At 37.1% G+C, this 16,647-nt stretch overlaps 1 protein-coding gene across 4 annotated transcripts in view; it reads right to left on the bottom strand.

The window, feature by feature from the left end:
- Positions 1 to 16,647, bottom strand: part of LOC144659757 (transformation/transcription domain-associated protein-like) — a 79,317-nt gene that overhangs the window by 62,090 nt on the left and 580 nt on the right. For 3 of the 4 annotated variants that reach the window (XM_078520255.1, XM_078520253.1, XM_078520254.1), the window contains exons 1-34: positions 16,619 to 16,647; positions 15,609 to 15,728; positions 14,351 to 14,400; positions 13,870 to 13,945; positions 13,626 to 13,660; positions 13,192 to 13,263; positions 12,416 to 12,448; positions 12,226 to 12,309; positions 11,758 to 11,814; positions 11,150 to 11,317; positions 10,704 to 10,778; positions 10,486 to 10,574; positions 9,957 to 10,192; positions 9,221 to 9,447; positions 9,048 to 9,101; positions 8,811 to 8,902; positions 8,059 to 8,260; positions 6,750 to 6,771; positions 6,511 to 6,630; positions 5,924 to 6,016; positions 4,695 to 4,767; positions 4,169 to 4,226; positions 4,000 to 4,053; positions 3,871 to 3,909; positions 3,627 to 3,723; positions 3,098 to 3,192; positions 2,790 to 2,898; positions 2,086 to 2,142; positions 1,853 to 1,940; positions 1,487 to 1,565; positions 1,037 to 1,126; positions 769 to 879; positions 434 to 523; positions 217 to 342 (exon numbers count right to left, since the gene is read on the bottom strand). In XM_078520255.1, the coding sequence (XP_078376381.1) occupies positions 217 to 342; positions 434 to 523; positions 769 to 879; positions 1,037 to 1,126; positions 1,487 to 1,565; positions 1,853 to 1,940; positions 2,086 to 2,142; positions 2,790 to 2,898; positions 3,098 to 3,192; positions 3,627 to 3,723; positions 3,871 to 3,909; positions 4,000 to 4,053; positions 4,169 to 4,226; positions 4,695 to 4,767; positions 5,924 to 6,016; positions 6,511 to 6,630; positions 6,750 to 6,771; positions 8,059 to 8,260; positions 8,811 to 8,902; positions 9,048 to 9,101; positions 9,221 to 9,447; positions 9,957 to 10,192; positions 10,486 to 10,574; positions 10,704 to 10,778; positions 11,150 to 11,317; positions 11,758 to 11,814; positions 12,226 to 12,309; positions 12,416 to 12,448; positions 13,192 to 13,263; positions 13,626 to 13,660; positions 13,870 to 13,945; positions 14,351 to 14,400; positions 15,609 to 15,720 (3,063 nt within the window). In that variant the 5' untranslated portion in view covers positions 15,721 to 15,728; positions 16,619 to 16,647. The remainder of the gene's footprint in view (positions 1 to 216; positions 343 to 433; positions 524 to 768; positions 880 to 1,036; positions 1,127 to 1,486; positions 1,566 to 1,852; positions 1,941 to 2,085; positions 2,143 to 2,789; positions 2,899 to 3,097; positions 3,193 to 3,626; positions 3,724 to 3,870; positions 3,910 to 3,999; positions 4,054 to 4,168; positions 4,227 to 4,694; positions 4,768 to 5,923; positions 6,017 to 6,510; positions 6,631 to 6,749; positions 6,772 to 8,058; positions 8,261 to 8,810; positions 8,903 to 9,047; positions 9,102 to 9,220; positions 9,448 to 9,956; positions 10,193 to 10,485; positions 10,575 to 10,703; positions 10,779 to 11,149; positions 11,318 to 11,757; positions 11,815 to 12,225; positions 12,310 to 12,415; positions 12,449 to 13,191; positions 13,264 to 13,625; positions 13,661 to 13,869; positions 13,946 to 14,350; positions 14,401 to 15,608; positions 15,729 to 16,618) is intronic. The other variant, XM_078520252.1, reaches the window with a different exon arrangement.

Consider the following 16,647-nt stretch of genomic DNA (forward strand, 5'->3'; position numbering starts at 1 on the left):
ATAAATGGGTATGGGCGAAATAATGCTGGGGGGTAACCCTGCAATGGACTAGCATCCCATCCAGGGGGGAGTAGAAATACCCCTAGTCGCCTTATGCTACTGAAACTAGGATAAGCTTCGGCAGTATGGGCCACTTAGCTTGACAGGGACTTAACCTTACATGTATATGTACTTGTACATTACGATAATTTTGTCATGACACCATTTCTGTATTACCTGCACAACCAGCCAAGCCTGTTTTCTGTAAAACACAGTGTGGTCGATTTGCATTGGAGACTGCTGAGGGAGTACTGCCATGTTGGGTGGAAGCGTCTTGAGCACTGTAAGAGCTCTTTCAATCACCTGTAACGAGGCAATAGCAACAGTAGCTTAAATATAAAGTCTTGTTAATAAAATGAGATTATCTTGTATTAATGCAGAATGTTTGACTTACAGATGTCACAGAGAGTGACACAGGATTGGTGTTTTCTGGGTAAAATATTGACAGGCATGGTCCCTGGGTTTCTGCATTGTTGTATTTCAGCTGAAAGAAAGGTAATGAAAATTCTGTTAGAAACATGGAACATTAAATGCAACATTAAATAACAATTTAGTGCTTTAATCAGAAAGAATGTGAAATGTTGGTATCTCAATTGGAAGACCCCCTGTACCAGATGGGCTTCTGGCAAGTTTGTGTTCAGAGGTCTGCAATAACACTACTAGTCTGCCATGAATCTTATCAACTGAAATGAATTTTAAGGCATTTAATGGGTGAAGAACTTAACAGACCTTCTGTGGTTCCTTAAGCATCCTCCTATTGCCACCACCAAACTTGCCTAAAACTCTGAAGGCAACATGAGCAATGCTGTCATGTGGATTGCGAAGAGTTTTCCAAAGTGCCTAAAACATAAATGTTAATGTTAACAACAGGAACCATTGATATATCTAGTATACAGGTAGGCTTAGATGGTTTGTGCAGTGCCTTCTGTAACGATTAGTAGTAATTTCAAACAACAAGACAGAAACATATCACAACAAAACAACCTTGTTAACATACCTGAAACAGTTCTGCCCTCACTGGCTGAATGTGGTCATAAAGAAAATCTGGCTGAAGGTTGTCCACACAAAGCTCCAGTGTTCGCAAACCCTGGCGAAATGATACAAACACACATCATTGCATGACCTACTAGGTAAAGTAATAAACACCTCTGTAGCAGTTGCAACATTAACATCAACTAAACATCACAACAAATGTCGTGTAGGCTGCTAGAGGAGGTGAAATTGGGGAATGCACAGGGAAACACAGGAGATGTACTTTTTAGCTAAACTTTTCCAAAACTAAGCCTTTCCAAAATTAAAGTACTGCTGTGATATTTAAGAACAGATCTATCTCTTTTAAATGTTGAAACAAGCCTTTTTCAGATTACAGAGAATGTTTCATCCATTACTCCCAATAAAATATGCACCCCTGTCACCACCAACCTTCTTATAATACACAATTTAGTACCTGACTGACAAGAGTCTGTGATCCATTCAAAGCAGAGACCAGAGGATCCATCAACATGGGCAAATATGGTAACAAAGAGCTGAAAGAGCAATAAAACCATCAAATTCACATAGAAAAGGGCTCAAGCTCTTTCACAAAGATCTGTCTGATCAGATTAAAACAAATAAGTGAAGAGACATGCGCTTCTCCAAACAAATCAGGTTACCAATGTTGTGGTACATGAATGGGGGCTGTATATATTTGGCCCTTTTATTATTTAAACTCCTCATAGGCTTCCCTGCAGTCAGTACATAAAACATGACCTCAAGTTTAATAAATTTTCATATCACCTTCCATCACAGTCAGTAAACAGCTGTTCTACTTTACCTCAGTCTGACAGGCACTGTTAGGCACAGCTCCACAAACAAATCTTTCATATACTGACGGTGGATCCCGCTTTGAAGATTGTTGAGACCTGAAAGAAAAAATGTGCATGTGCAACACCATAAAATTAAAAAAAAGCCTGACATGTGCAAGTTTGTTCAAAGTTCCAACAGTTGAAGAAAGACAATACTGGTGTTTGTGAACATTTTTAAAAAAATCATAGTAAGTCAACTAACCTTGGAGGAGATTTGGTAAGAGAGGCAAAAACTCTTGATACAACAAATCATGGCTTCCTGCAAAGAAAATAAGCAATGTATTTATTAATTTCAAATACAAAACAAACAAAAACGTTCAATACAATGTTGGCACGGTGCCTTAGTGATATTCTTGGGACATTCTTTAACCTCGTTCAATTCATAAATGTCTTTACTGAGGAGTTCAAGAAGCCTGCATTCCATTGTTATCACAGACAGTCACAATAAATTACAAATGATTATAGAGTTGCAAGTCAAGAGTTCCCTAATCATAGCATGGAAACATGCACTTGTGATGAACACAGATCAGAAGAGCCAGAACATGTTTCTCTACATGTTCACCTGTAACCAGCTGCTGCAGCTTGAAACTGTAACCATATGGCACCTAAATGCTGGCTTGTCCACTACGCATGAAAGTTGGTGTTATTTCATGTTATTCATAAAAAGGAAGCCAGTACCACCAAAACAGTGACAGATATAATTGTATTATAGTACTAAAAAATGTTGGTGATGGATAGTTGAAAAAAGAGATGTGGGCAAGTGGAGTCAGCTGGGGAGAGCTGAGGAAGAAGGCAAAGGACAGTGAGCAGTGGTGGTCACGGCCTTATGTGCCTAAGTGTACAACGAAGACTGAGTTGAGTAACTCAAAAACATGGCATTATTTCAAGGTAACTGCCGGGTCTTACCTCCTCCAATGGATCTGAAAAGTGCTCTTAACAATAAGAAGTAATTGTACGGCTCCTTAGAAGTGCACGCAAGCTCCATGGAACGATTTACAATCTCATGCAAATGGGGCTGAAATAATGAAGAACAAAATTTTTAAAATTAAAATAAAAATTAAAATAACTTCACTGATTCCAACCGGGCCCTTACTGTCATATAGGAGGAATCACTGTACATCCTTGTAAGTTGTTCACAGCACCTTTTATTGAATTTTACTTTCATTACATTCATTCATGTTCATTGTATTGTACATTCACAAAATTCAACCTACCTTCAACATCTGTTCATTTTCTGATGCAAATAGAGAAACTGAACCAAACACAAGCTTGAATAACTTTAGATAAAGGTTGGAACGCTCCATGTTGGCTAAAAAAACAACAACAAAGAAATCAAACACCATAACGAACCAAACTTGGAACTTTTCTTGTCAGTTGCTTACAGTACACATTGGTAAAATAGGTAGAAATGCAACATTTAATAGCCATAATGTGAGAGGCTTTGTATTCTTGATTGGTGAAAATTCATTATCATATACCGGTATATTATCATACACCAGTCCAAAGGAAAATACCAAATTGTACCAAGGGTAAAACTGAACCCTGACATGAACAAGTCCTGTATATGTAGTTGGAGAAGCCTAATATAGTCAAGTGCATGCATAGTGGTATAACCAAAATGGCCTCCAAGGTTAATACTAGCAACATAGACATGACTAGCAGAACTGAGGTCATGATATGTTCACCACCTGGTTGAGCTATCCTTCATTACTACTTATACTTAAAAGAACTATGATAACTCACTTCCCATTTCATTCAGCCTGTCAAGCAGAAATCGGACAAGAATTGTTGCAAATGTAGCTGATGTGTTTGGGTTGGCCAGAAATGAGTTGGGGATGATCTGAAAAAGAGAAAAAAATCACATTGAGATTATTAATCCCTGCAAGTTAAATAAGCTGGCCAGGGGTAACTTTTAGATTGTTTACAATATTCTGTCATTAATTCCCTGCATGGAAAAACTGCATTATCCATCAGCTGTGGTCATTACCTGCAAAGCATAGTTTGTGTGAATCCTTTCCACCAGATACTGAATAAAAGAAAAACAAAAATTATTAAAAAATGATTCGTTAATACTACATATTCAGGTACCACACAATGGATACTGTAAAGAAAATACCTTAATACTTGCTGTGAAGACTTCTTTAAAGGTTGATGTGTTCATCATGGTAAACTGGGGGTGGAAAATAAGATTTTATCATCAAGATATGATGGCTTGATCACTTTATAATTTATTTTGATTTCATATAATTTGAAGGGTCAAGATAATGTTACCATAAAATACTTACAACTCCTGCAAAATGCTCTAAGATTTCCTTTTCTTCTTTCATTCGCACTTGCTGAGAGCTAAAAATAATAAATACAACAACACAAAAATATAAATAATGTACTGCATCCAGAGAAGGCAAACAATAACCTTTTTTTTAATAAAAACCAAAACAACTACAGTACAATGGGAAACTTAAGGTTATTTAAAAAAAAAAAAAAAAAAAAAAAAAAACAGAAAAGTACAATGTACATATAAGAAAATTTATTAATTTTGAGGTTTCACTATTTATCTCAATCTGAAACTTAAAATAAGAAGTAAAAACAGTGGCAAACTCTTTATCGTGGACTAGCGATAGTTGGCTTTTGAACAGACATGCTCAGAATGATAGCATAAGAGTTACATGACTGCACATGTAGCTGTTTCATGGATTGAAACTACACATTCAATTATCTGCATGCCAGGTACAACCAAACTTGTTAACAGCAGTTTCACAGCACTTTTAATTTAACTGATAGTGTACATGCAGACTAAGACTCGCAGCATACCTTGGTGGTCTGAGGTAGTACTGCCCAGTGCTTGGACTAACAGATACTTGATAGATGTCAAGGGCCTGTAGGGCTAAGGTTTAAAGTTTAGGTTAACAAAATAACACACTTTATTAATTTAATTTAATTTTTTTTTAATTTTTAATTTTTATACATTTATATAGCGCTAAAACTATAAATATTCTAAAGCGCTGTTTACAATATGTAAAAATAATATAAAAATATAAAAAATAGAATGAACCTACATACAAATCAAACTAGAAACAGTGTGATTAAAAAGTTGAAACGCTTAAACGCGAAATGCTTTCTTAAAAAGGAAAGTCTTCAATTGACTTTTAAAAGTCTCCACCGATGACGCTTTGCGAATGTCAACAGGAAGCTCATTCCACAGGGAGGGGTCTGCCTTGGCAAAGGCTCTATCCCCAAAAGATTTCAGCATTGTCTTAGGGACAACTAGCATATCATGGCCATCGGAACGCAGGTTGTACCGACCAACAGGCTTGGCCTTCAAAAGTCCAGAGGCACTGACTTGGCAATGGTTTGAAAATTCACACTTATTTAGAGATATTGATTACCCAAGAACACTCCAGTTAGGGAATATTCTATGACAAACCCATTGTGGTGAAGGCTAAACTAAACCCGGGAAAACTTTAATTTCCAGCTGATAAGAGTTTTCTCATTCATTTTCATTGATAACATTCAGGAACAAGGTAGAACAGAACAGAACAGAATAAAAAGGAAAGAACACTAGAACAGAGAACAGAACAACACAGAATGGAGATCAAAACTGAATGCTACAGAATGGAATAAAACAAGATGTGATACATACTAGTTATGCAACGCTTTCGAGTGGTATACTATGGAATATCCCACGAGTCACTTGTATTTTCTCGGTATACACACGAGCCTTTAGGCGAGTGTGTATACGAAGAAAATACAAGTGACAAGTGGGATATTCCATAGTATACCACAAGAAAGTGTTGTGTAACTATTTTATACCATGCCATAGAAAATACGCTCACTAAATTTCATCGAGAATAAGATCGCAGCGCACGATGGGAAGGTTGGGTTGAATACCGTCGAATATACAACGGCTTTCCTGTATTCTGATTGGCTGTATTTTCTATGGCATGGTATAAATACTAGTACTGCACCAACATGTACAGCCCTTTATTTCTTCAAAGTCCTGCTTCTCTGGAAGTCAGAAACCAAACATAATAAATGCTTACCATATTTCAGGAGTCTTGTGAACAGATGTGTCTCCCATGGAAGGAATGTTTTATTGGCCTGAGCAGAGGCAGGGGCGTTGATATCACTAGCAGCTGAAAAGGAGAGAAAACAACTACCATGATCTCAGCAAGAAGACAACACTGTCTTGTATAATGCATCCTGCTAGAATAATAGACTAATAATGATCAAATGCGCCACACAGCAGAGTTTGTGCTCCCTATGTTTAGTTATTCCTTTGGAGACATGCATGTACTATATGGCTATCATTTTCAAAGAAAACAGAAATTTGACATGTGACAGGTCAGTGTCATGTGTTCTTAATGGGGCTAAATTTATTTAGGCTAAGTTAGACTCAAATCAATGCTACAAAAATGGATTTTAGGCTAAGCTAGACTGAAACAATTGTTGGTCAGCGGCGCATTGTAGCAGTCATGTGGATTGGGTCTGTAGGGGTATCATGCTTGCCATTCCAGTTGTGTGCAGACGTGCAGTTATTTGTGTGGCCTCCTGCTAAAGTTTTCACCACTATCACCAGTATTTCGCTTTCGACCAGTAAAATTTTAATCACAGACAGAGAACCACTTACTTCCTGATACTTTACAGGATCCAGCACCCCATGTGATGGTCTTGACGCCACACACAAGTGTTTTCACCATGCTGCGGCAATCAGGTACAGAGAAGGTGGTCGTGGGGCTGGGACCTACAACTAAACAATACCAGCAGACACACTTTTAACAATGAGTCATACATAAATTTGTGAATTTAATGCTTCAAAGGTAGTAGTACATGTACATCTTGATGAGGAAAACAGAGAAAAAAGCTTACCTGGCGAAGTAGTTGGTGTTTTCTATGAAAAAAAGAAACAACTGATCACTAATAACAATCAATTTAACATAATATTCAGGCTTTAACCTTGATAATAATTATTCATTAGGGAAAACGGGGGAGGGGGAGGGGGTACTTGACCTATGTTTAGGTATAGGAGTGCTGATGTTCACCTACTTGGCTATCTACCATCGCATATCCAATGCGCGCTCATGGAAAAATCATGAATTAAATGTAATATATAGATTCAGGCAAGCCTAAAAGCGGAGCTCCCCATTTATTTAATTTTCACTGGAGCTTACAATGTTTTCATTCTAGTGAATAAGCGGCCAAAGTACTAATGTTTATGGCGGTTTATAGGTTCAAGACAAATTTAAATAGCTCACGGTTAAACAACTGAATGTCAGCAGTACGACAAAAATAATAATCTTAAAGCGGTGCAAAATCATTACTCATGGCACGAAAAATTACTTTAGAGTACAGTAAATTATCTGCTTTCTAGCAATAGAAAATAGTTTCGCGATCCTGTTATAGTTTCGCAGCAGTTTAGTAGACTCCACAATATCTGTTACATTGATATAGGATATATTCAACGAGTAACGCAGAGTCTGTTGGATTAGCTCAATCGGTAAGGTGCCAGTCTGCGGATCGGAAGGTCGTGAGTTCAAGTCCCAGAGGGTCGAGTTTTTTTTTTTCTTTTTTTTTTCTTTTTTTTTTTTTACCCCGTAGCAATAAAATGGTTTGTTTATTATATCAACCCGATTTAGCTTTCGAATGCTCCTTCATGTACGATGCTGGCTTTACAGATAGACACGAAAGTCATCGATCGATTATGGCTCTCAATGTCCACTTTTTTGGCGGTCGATTACTCAGTCTACACGTAATTTTCAGCCACATTTTGTTTCATTGCTTCTTGTTTTTCTTTTCAAACCTCTTTAAATTTTAAAGGCCGCCTTTATACGGCCGCCTTTATACGGCCGCCTTTATACGGCCTTCTTGCTCCACTATTTCTACCATCAAACTATGGCGGCCATCTTGCGCAACTCCGTACGTACGACGTACGCGCCCGCGAACCATGCCGCTATCCATGTTGACCATGAAAACTCATTTCGATAGTGTTCCTTCTTTCATACCATTTGCCTGCCTATGGGGCTCCGCACAAGGCGCCTTCGGCGCCTTGGGAGCTCCGCTAATAGCAAGTCACTGTGTTTCATCAGCTAGCTTAGTAAACACACCCTGTCTATTAGAATCTGTAAATCCTGCAGTACAATGTAACACAAACACTCATTTTGAGGAACTGGTTATTAACCTTTGTCGCATCTTGGTCTTGCTTTTCAGAGGACTGTGTTTCTCCAGTTGAAGAAGAACTTGATGAAATGGAAGCCGAGGGAGCACTAGATAATGAGTTACGATCAGCAGCTGTGCTGGTTGTCGCAGATGACATAGATGATGAACTTGAAGATGACTGCTGTGAAGATTGCTGCTGAGCTTGAACTTCACTCATCTGTGGGCTAAAAAGTTTGAATGCAAACATAAAAATCAAATTCTGAACTTCCCATTTCTACATTTTTATGTAACTGTACAGGTGTGAAAACAAATGTTTTGAAACTTAAGTCATCCCAGGGCTGGTTACAAGGAAAGGAAAACATCCCAGAGTGAGGGGTACTTGGGATTTCAAGTGATGGAGATGATCAAATGGGGGCAAAAATTAAGACCCAAAAAAATCCCTAGATCCAAATTTGACCCCTCAAAATGTTTGTACTTTGTTGGCAGAACTACGCATTTAAGGCACTACCATGAATCTTCAGATTGTTTTTAATACCGAAAAACATCCCTACTAAACAATAAATCAAAACTACCCCAAAAAATCCCAGAATTGAAAACTTCAAACCCAAAAAGAACCTACCATCATCCCCTTCACTTGAAATCCCAAGTACCCCCCACCCCCCCCCCCCCAACATGCAATGTGTTTTCATTGCTTCCTTTGTAGTGCTTAAACAATGTCATGTATTAACCAAAAATTGTTGATAAGAAAAAATTAATTAATTGAGGATACTGTACCATCTGTTAAAGATAGCTGGAACATGGTGTTTAGCTATTGACTGGAATTTCCTCACAAACACCTCAAGCATCCTCATGAGAATTTCACGTCCCTGAAGAGAAAGTACAATACAAGAACCAGTGATCTTAATCCCAATATCACAAGTCAGAATAAAAAACTATTTTACCACTTTAATCATTTTGGCAGACATGGAGAAAATCAGAAATTCAACAAAGAGGGAAATTTAATATACTTACAGTTCCTTGCTCGTCACTCTTCTGCCGAATGCACTCAACAAGATTTAACAGAAGCTAGGGGAAATAAACAAAGAAGACAGTCAGCCAGTAATTCCTTTCATGATTTTGTGACTTTCTATAATAAACATAATGAAGAATATTACCAAATACCAGGAAGTGTACATTTCACGTACCTTACATGACATTGTTTGTATGCTGACAGGAAGTGAGTCATCATGTACATTCTTAGAGAACATGTGTACTGCTAACGACAGGTGCGGCAGAGGAAGATGTGTGCGGACATGGTGAACCAGATCAGCAAGGGTGCTGTAAGCCAAGGGGCGCAGGGACTCCTTGGTTGTCCAGCCTTTGCCGATCAAGACTTCCTCATCGAATAACTGGTCAATGTGAGGAACAAATCCTGTGAAATGAATTGAGCAACTAGTTACATGGTGTATGTATAAATACTGTAAACAATCACAGAAAAGCTACACCTTTTCACCAAACATCGTCATTCAAAATCCGGTGTGCAGATTATCTGCAAGAACATTTGGAAAAGGTGCCTCAAATTCCTCAGTCAAGTTTTCCATTGTCCGATCTAATGCCTGGCTACTAAGCTTCAAACATTCCATGAAACAAAACAACAAACATGTTGGTAAGACTTTGATGCATTTCCCATTTCAGTGTTAGTGAGTTTACGTTCGATGAAGACTCAACTTTGGACTTTCTTTCTTCCAGAAAAAAACTTTTTTCCAAAATTTTAGTTGCTAAATTTAGGGTGTAGCTTATGTGCAAGTATGTTTACAGTATAGTAATTGTCTGAGTGTGAACAAAGATAGTGGTAAAAGTAGCTTACATTGTACATGTCTATTAGTGATGTATTGGTTTGCGGCATTCAATGAAATTTCATCCTGGACTAAATCTACTCACTGTTTCTGAGATCTGTAGCCAGAATGTGTCTTGCAGCAATCAGTAACTCTTTTCTTAGATGAGCAACTTCCTGTGGACAGTACCGCAGCAGACCCAGCATTCCACCCACCATGTTCTGTGAGTATGTGTTGACCATGTCTTGGTAAATCCTGATGATGTACGCTAGGAATGACAGTGTTTTGATCTGTGCAGCCACAAAATCAACATACACTTCTTTGTTGAAAGTTTGAGATTTTCTAGAAAATGAAAACAAGTGCATCAGATCTGACTATTCTTCTTAAAAAGAGTTAAGAGCCACCTTCAGTTAATTTTTTGATTAAATTAATGTCGTGTCTAACAGGTTATACTGTTGCAATGGTAACCTGTTATGTTAACAAAATGACCAGGGGGTTGATACCATTATTAAAGCATCAAGTTATAAGCATTGGCATGCTTGAGCCATCAAAGTACAGTATATGTGCTGGAAACCAAAACTAGCCCCTTACACAGTTTTTATTTACATTTATATGTATTTTCACTTGATTGTTACCTTGCTGTCAGAGATGGCTGCAAAATAATGGTATTCATAATCAAAGGAATAAAGTCTGCTACAACACTGTGGACATTCTGTTTGTAAAGCTGCAATAAGAAAACAAAAGACACAGTCTTAAAATAAACAACGAACACCTTATTTTTAACAAGGACATCAGGAAAAAGGGACATGTATGCCACATTTCTTTTTACAATTTTAAGCATTTTGTTCTGTACCTGATACATGAGCACAACAATGATTGGTAACTCAGCCAAAACTTTGAGTGAGTTCACAGCCTTGGGAATTGTTGTCTGAGGGAAAAAACATATAAACATACGACATTAGATTACATTAAACAAATTCTCCTTATACCCACTGCATAAATTCTCATTTATCTTTTACTTTAGTTTTGAGAATCTGGTATTAAAACGTAATAAAAACTTTTATTCTTTAGTAAAATTTTTATTTCTATTCTCGACCTGATAGCTTTATATTGTACTGACAATGATAAGTGAAATAAGGTTTTGATCACTGCTGGGAAATCACTGACAAGCAACGATACAGTACTCTGTTTTGTGCAGACACTAATAAGAAGAAGATTCCATTTTAAGGATAAAGGACAAGTTGAGCCAAACAAAATGTTTACAATATTAATGAGATGGTGAATGTACAATGTACAAACCTGTTGACCACTCTTACCGCCCCCCACGTCCCCTGTGTTCAGGGGGGAGGTAGTGGATGCGGCGCCACTGCTTATTCCAGGGGTGGTGGTGGTTGGAGTGGTAGTAGCATTGCTTTCTGGAGGTAGAAATCCAGTAGCAGATATTGGTACTACATCAAAGAATTGTTTCTGAAACACAAGAAAAATCAAATTAATGCAACCAATAACCAATATGAAATAGTAATGAAAATATTCTACTGAGGTGGGGTCATGTGAAAAGAGTTGCCAAGCACAAGAGGGTATATTTTACTCGGGCGGCCTGGCGGTTTAAGCTGATTTTGAGTGTTGATCTGCAGGCAGATTCTTAATTATCTGGCGGTCTACAGTCAAGAAATTTACCAGTATGGTGGTTTCGGTCTCAGGAGAAAATAAATTAAGAAATTTGCGGTCTAGGGAAAAAGACATGGCAGTTTGCAGACTGAACAACCCCCTATAATAGACAGGGGAGATGGAGATCTCTGGTGGACGACCAATGTTCCAATGCGAATTCAAGGGTTTATGTTAAGTAAAGCAAGTCTGATCTAATTCTGATATGTCAAAGAGACTAGCTGTCTACGTGTGAATCATACCACATTTGTTGGAAGGTCTTTATAGATTGTCTTCACAAATTGCAAAAAATGCTGAATCTGTAATTTAAAAAAATAACAATAATAAAATGTTATACACAGTGTCTTCAATGACATCAACAACAACAGTCATTATCATTTGATAATATCTAGTCTAAGAATTCAGCTGCCTCTCATTCACTTCCACTACTATCTGTGAAATGCAAAGAGTGTTTCGCAAGTAGTAGCAGGAGCAAATGAGAGGCAGCTATATTCGCAGGCTAGGTAATATCCTGGTTCTCTCTTAAACTTGCCATTTCGTTCTTGTTGTTTTCAACTCTCCCTAGAAAAGATCGCCTTCTGCAATGGTCTGATCCAAATTATGATTGATAATGATTTTCTCAATCCTCATCCTTTACACTCTGCATTACATGTATCTGAATGACATGCAGTAAGAAATCAGACATTGATCACTTAGGAATTGCTACTTGCCTCAGACTGTAAGGGTGGTCGGAACTGCTTGTGAAGTTCAATGATGATCCTCAAACATACCAACACATTCTCCTCATTTTCAATCTGTTCAGACACATAATTTAAAAAAATTATTTACTTCATAAAATGGAACAATGTTTTTGAACAATTTAAAGCCAGTGCAAAATCAACCCTGACAGACTTTGCTTACCTCAAGTAGATGAAACATCAAAGAAAGTATGGACTACAATGGAAATATGAAAAATAAATCAGTCAGTTTTACAAAAAAACATTTTATGTAACAAAATATAAAATGTAAGTTAAACTTTTTATCTATACACGACTGTATACAGCTAATTCGAGAAGGTTTTCGGAAAAAAAGCACAAAAGTGCACACGACAAGACCGAAAGGTAGTATCGGTAGAACAAGAGAGCAACTGCACATGCTGAATTCTAATAAGATGGCGAAATGACATTAATGCAAATTTGCAAATTTTCTTTCCCTTCAGACATGTGGAAACAAGGTACTTTTAGGCACGCTGAATTTTAGAAGAATTTTCAAAACTCAAAGACATGAGACAGTAAAAGTTAAGCCACAGAAAAAGGCCTCCTAAGAACAAAACAAAATCTTCTCATGCAAAAATACAAACTTGTAAATTTCTTCTTGGCCAATATGCAAAATTCAGGTTAATACCCAGACGACCTTTCGGTCTTGTCGCATGAACTTTTGTGCTTTTTTCCGACAACCTTTCTCAAATAAGCTGTATAAATTTATCAACTACAGGTACAATGTAGGTTACAGCTGCAATATATACAGCAAATAACACTGACAAATCTTTTCTTAGAAAACAGCAAAACCATGTTTGACTAAGCCAGTAGAAGTACAATGATGGCGTTTGTATAAAATGTGTAATTCCATTGCCTCAATTACAATGACAGCAACTGCATTGCTATTTTAAAATCATGTTACATTACTGTACATTATACCTGGAAATGAGGCCTCAGATGTTCATTGGTTGGAATACGATGCAGAATTTCAAGCAAGAGTTTTCTTAGTTGCTGTCACAAAGAAATAAACATCAGAAATTTATAATTCAACAAGAAGAACAGACATGTATATGTTGTGGTTTAAATTTATCTCTGGTTTAAAATTTTTCAAACCAGTTTGATTTTTATTTTTCATTGTCTCATACTCATTAACATAATCTAAAACAAAGGGAAGTAAAAATCAAACTGGTTTGAAAAAAATTAAACCAAGGAAAAAATTAAACCACAACATATATGTACATTTATTTTTTTACCCTTACTATAAGCTTATAAAGATTGGCATTGTTGATTCTTCAGTGAGACATACATGTACATGCTAGGGAAGTAAAAACAAGTTAGAATATTTTTGTTGCATAAAAATATTACATGTATACCTGTGCTGGAACTTCAGCTACAAACTGTGGCTCTCCTACATTTTGTGGTAAAAAAGAAGAAGAAGGGAAATGTCAAGTTCATATCATTTTCATTCACCAACCGGTGTTGAATGTTAGAGATATTTTATGTTTTGTCAGATTTGCCTTAATTTTATGCACGTTTATGCTGGTTTTGACATAGGCTGGTTATGCCCCCCCCAGCCCTTTAATAAATATAAATTTTATTAATTAAACAAATTCTTACCTTCTTTCAGATACTGTACAAATCTTGGTATTGAGTGTTCCAGAAATGCTGAATAACTTGATGACTGTACTATACTCTACAACAGAACAATACAATTGAATAAGTTTTGAGGTAGATTGCTTGGCACATAAGAATTTAAACAGAAAAAACTCAATTCGGGCAAAATTAGGGCACTCCATTCTACTGAATGCATCTCCCTCCCCCTCCTGTGCTTTGTAGAATGAGGTACCCAGGGGAGGAGGAGGGGGGATCACCTAGTCGATGTGAGAATTATTGTATCACATAACTGACTCATGTAGGTTTCTTTTTGTCCTCAGCCAACCTCCAGGCAAATAAGTGCATAAAAAACATAACCATGATATTTTCCACATACATTTTCACAAATTACATCTTTCAAAAAATAATTAATTAAATTTTCATTTTTGGGAAGAGCAAACATGTTTCCACAGCTGCTACAAATTACAAACAAAATAACGCTAACCTCAAAGTTTTCACTGATTTCTTGTGCAGCTTTCAACTTTTTGTCTTCAGCTTCAGAAATAAAAACAATAATCAAGTTAGCAAATATGCTTACATGTAATATTATAATTTTAGCTTCTTTTAAAGATACCGTATTTTCTCAATTAAACGCCCCCGGCGTTTATTTCAAACTTGGCTTGGTGGACCCGGCGTTTAATCGGGGCCCGGCGTTTATTAACGGACTGCAATTTTCTGTCAATTTTTCAAATTGATTTATTGTTACCGATCTCCGAGACCAAGGGACAGTTTGTCAAGGCGGGACGATTTTTCTCTTCGTTATTCCACGAAAAACTGTCCCTAGGTATCCAAAGTTGATAATTACCACCAACGAACATTATAGCACATTGAACACGTTTTTGTTGCAATCAAAATTTGTGACAAACAGAATATAAACGGTATATGAACAGTAAAGGAGCATGCAAGTAAAGATTCTGCATGGGTAGAAAGTTTTAAGTTTATAATCGGCAATGTCGCCAACGTCCTCCTTGTTTTTAAACGACCTCCTCCAACTTGTGAAAAAACGCTGGAGGGATCCTCGAGATTTCAATGACTGTGAACACTAACACAAGGAAGGAAATGTGTCAGTCATGAAGGCAGGAACACGAATACTGCTAGGTTTTATTTTGTTGTACAGCGTCCATCCTAGCTATGCCTGACTTTTCCTTTGAACGTTTATTGAAATTTCAAAAGCAGCATACCGTACTACATGTAGTATGAAATAGCAGTGCCATTCAAGAGAATCGATTTTCTTGTTAGCTTGACCTCAAATAAACGCCGGGACCTCGAACAAACGCCCCCGGCGTTTATTTAAAAATTAGCAATTTTGACCCGGCGTTTATACGAGGCCGGCGTTTAATCGGGGTCCGGCGTTTAATCGAGAAAATACGGTACCTCAGGAAAGGAAACAGTCAGTGATATTCGTGGAGAAGATACACTGTCCCAGATCCCAACATCACTAAATCAGACAAAGTTTTGAAAACTGTTCTGTATTCATACATTAATTTTTGTAAATGACTGACTATTTCAACACCGGAAATTTTAATTTTACTACTAAATTCAAGTCATTACAAGTGAAGCAAGTTATTGACCAGTTCCCTCGTGTGAGTATAATTTATTTTAAATCACACTTGTAATGTTGACTCATTTTACACAAATACTGCTTCAGTTATTTAATTTCTGTTGACATGAACCCTTTCCAATTTGTTTTTTACTGTACTCACACATGGAGGCCTCTGTTAAAATGTTAGTGTATGTAGTAAACATCTTGATGATGTTTGTCGGTCCTGCCTCCTGAGGAGACGTAACAGCAGCTGGACTTGCTGAAGCTGCCATCCTGCAATCTGTGTAAACAGAAAGTATAGTTTGTCCTTTTTTAGGTAATATGATTAAACATTTCCTGTTTCCTTACCCTTAAAATAACATTTACTTGTTTATTTATACAAAGAAAAGGCTCCTAAGTCTTCCTAAGTCCCTAACTTTTGACATCAATCCTGACAACTGAGGCAGCAGTTGTTAGGAGGGGTTGCGGCCGAGGGGTTGCGACATCGGACTTGAAATCCAGAGGTCCTGCTCTGACCACTACCTGCAAGTTGTTTCATGATAGACCGGAGTTCAACTCCTCGGCCATGCTTGAAAATAACCAACTGGTTCACCTCCTGCTGGTTGGGAGTTTTAAATTTGTAATATTTGTTTCTAATGTTTGAATGCTTGGCCCCATTAGCACTTGTGCTAAATCAGTTACAGTCGGTAAATGAATGTCATTTGAAACTAATTCTATACTTTTAGAATGCTAAAACCACATAAACTTAAAATCGGCAACAAATTAAATTCAATATGATCAACTTTGTACTAGCATGTTTAGTAAAAGAACGTAGGTTTAATCATTAATAACTTTAATAGTAAGCTTATTAAGTGATTTTAACTAACAAGTCGAGGTCAAAGTTATTTAGCATGAAAACTTGTGCTTGTCCCGGGAGATGGATCATGGCGACTTTAACTCGATAGTTGTAGATGAAAGAACGCTTTGAGGTTCCAAAACCTAGCTCAGTTAGATTACGCTAAATCTACGCTAATGTTAAATTTCACTTGGAATGTGTGTTAGCAAACGCTCCAACAACGCGCCTTCAAGTAAGTCAAGATCTTTTGATGATAAACACCTGAAATCTCCCCACAAAGCCAACCTCTCATCGAGAAAAAATGATAAAGGAAGAAGAAAGTAAAGAGTTATTACCTCAGTTCAAGCTAACTGCTCAAATAATG

The sequence above is a fragment of the Oculina patagonica genome, chromosome 7, assembly GCF_052425735.1.
Source record: "Oculina patagonica isolate OP01 chromosome 7, crgOcupat, whole genome shotgun sequence".
Classification (NCBI taxonomy): Eukaryota; Metazoa; Cnidaria; class Anthozoa; order Scleractinia; family Oculinidae; genus Oculina; species Oculina patagonica.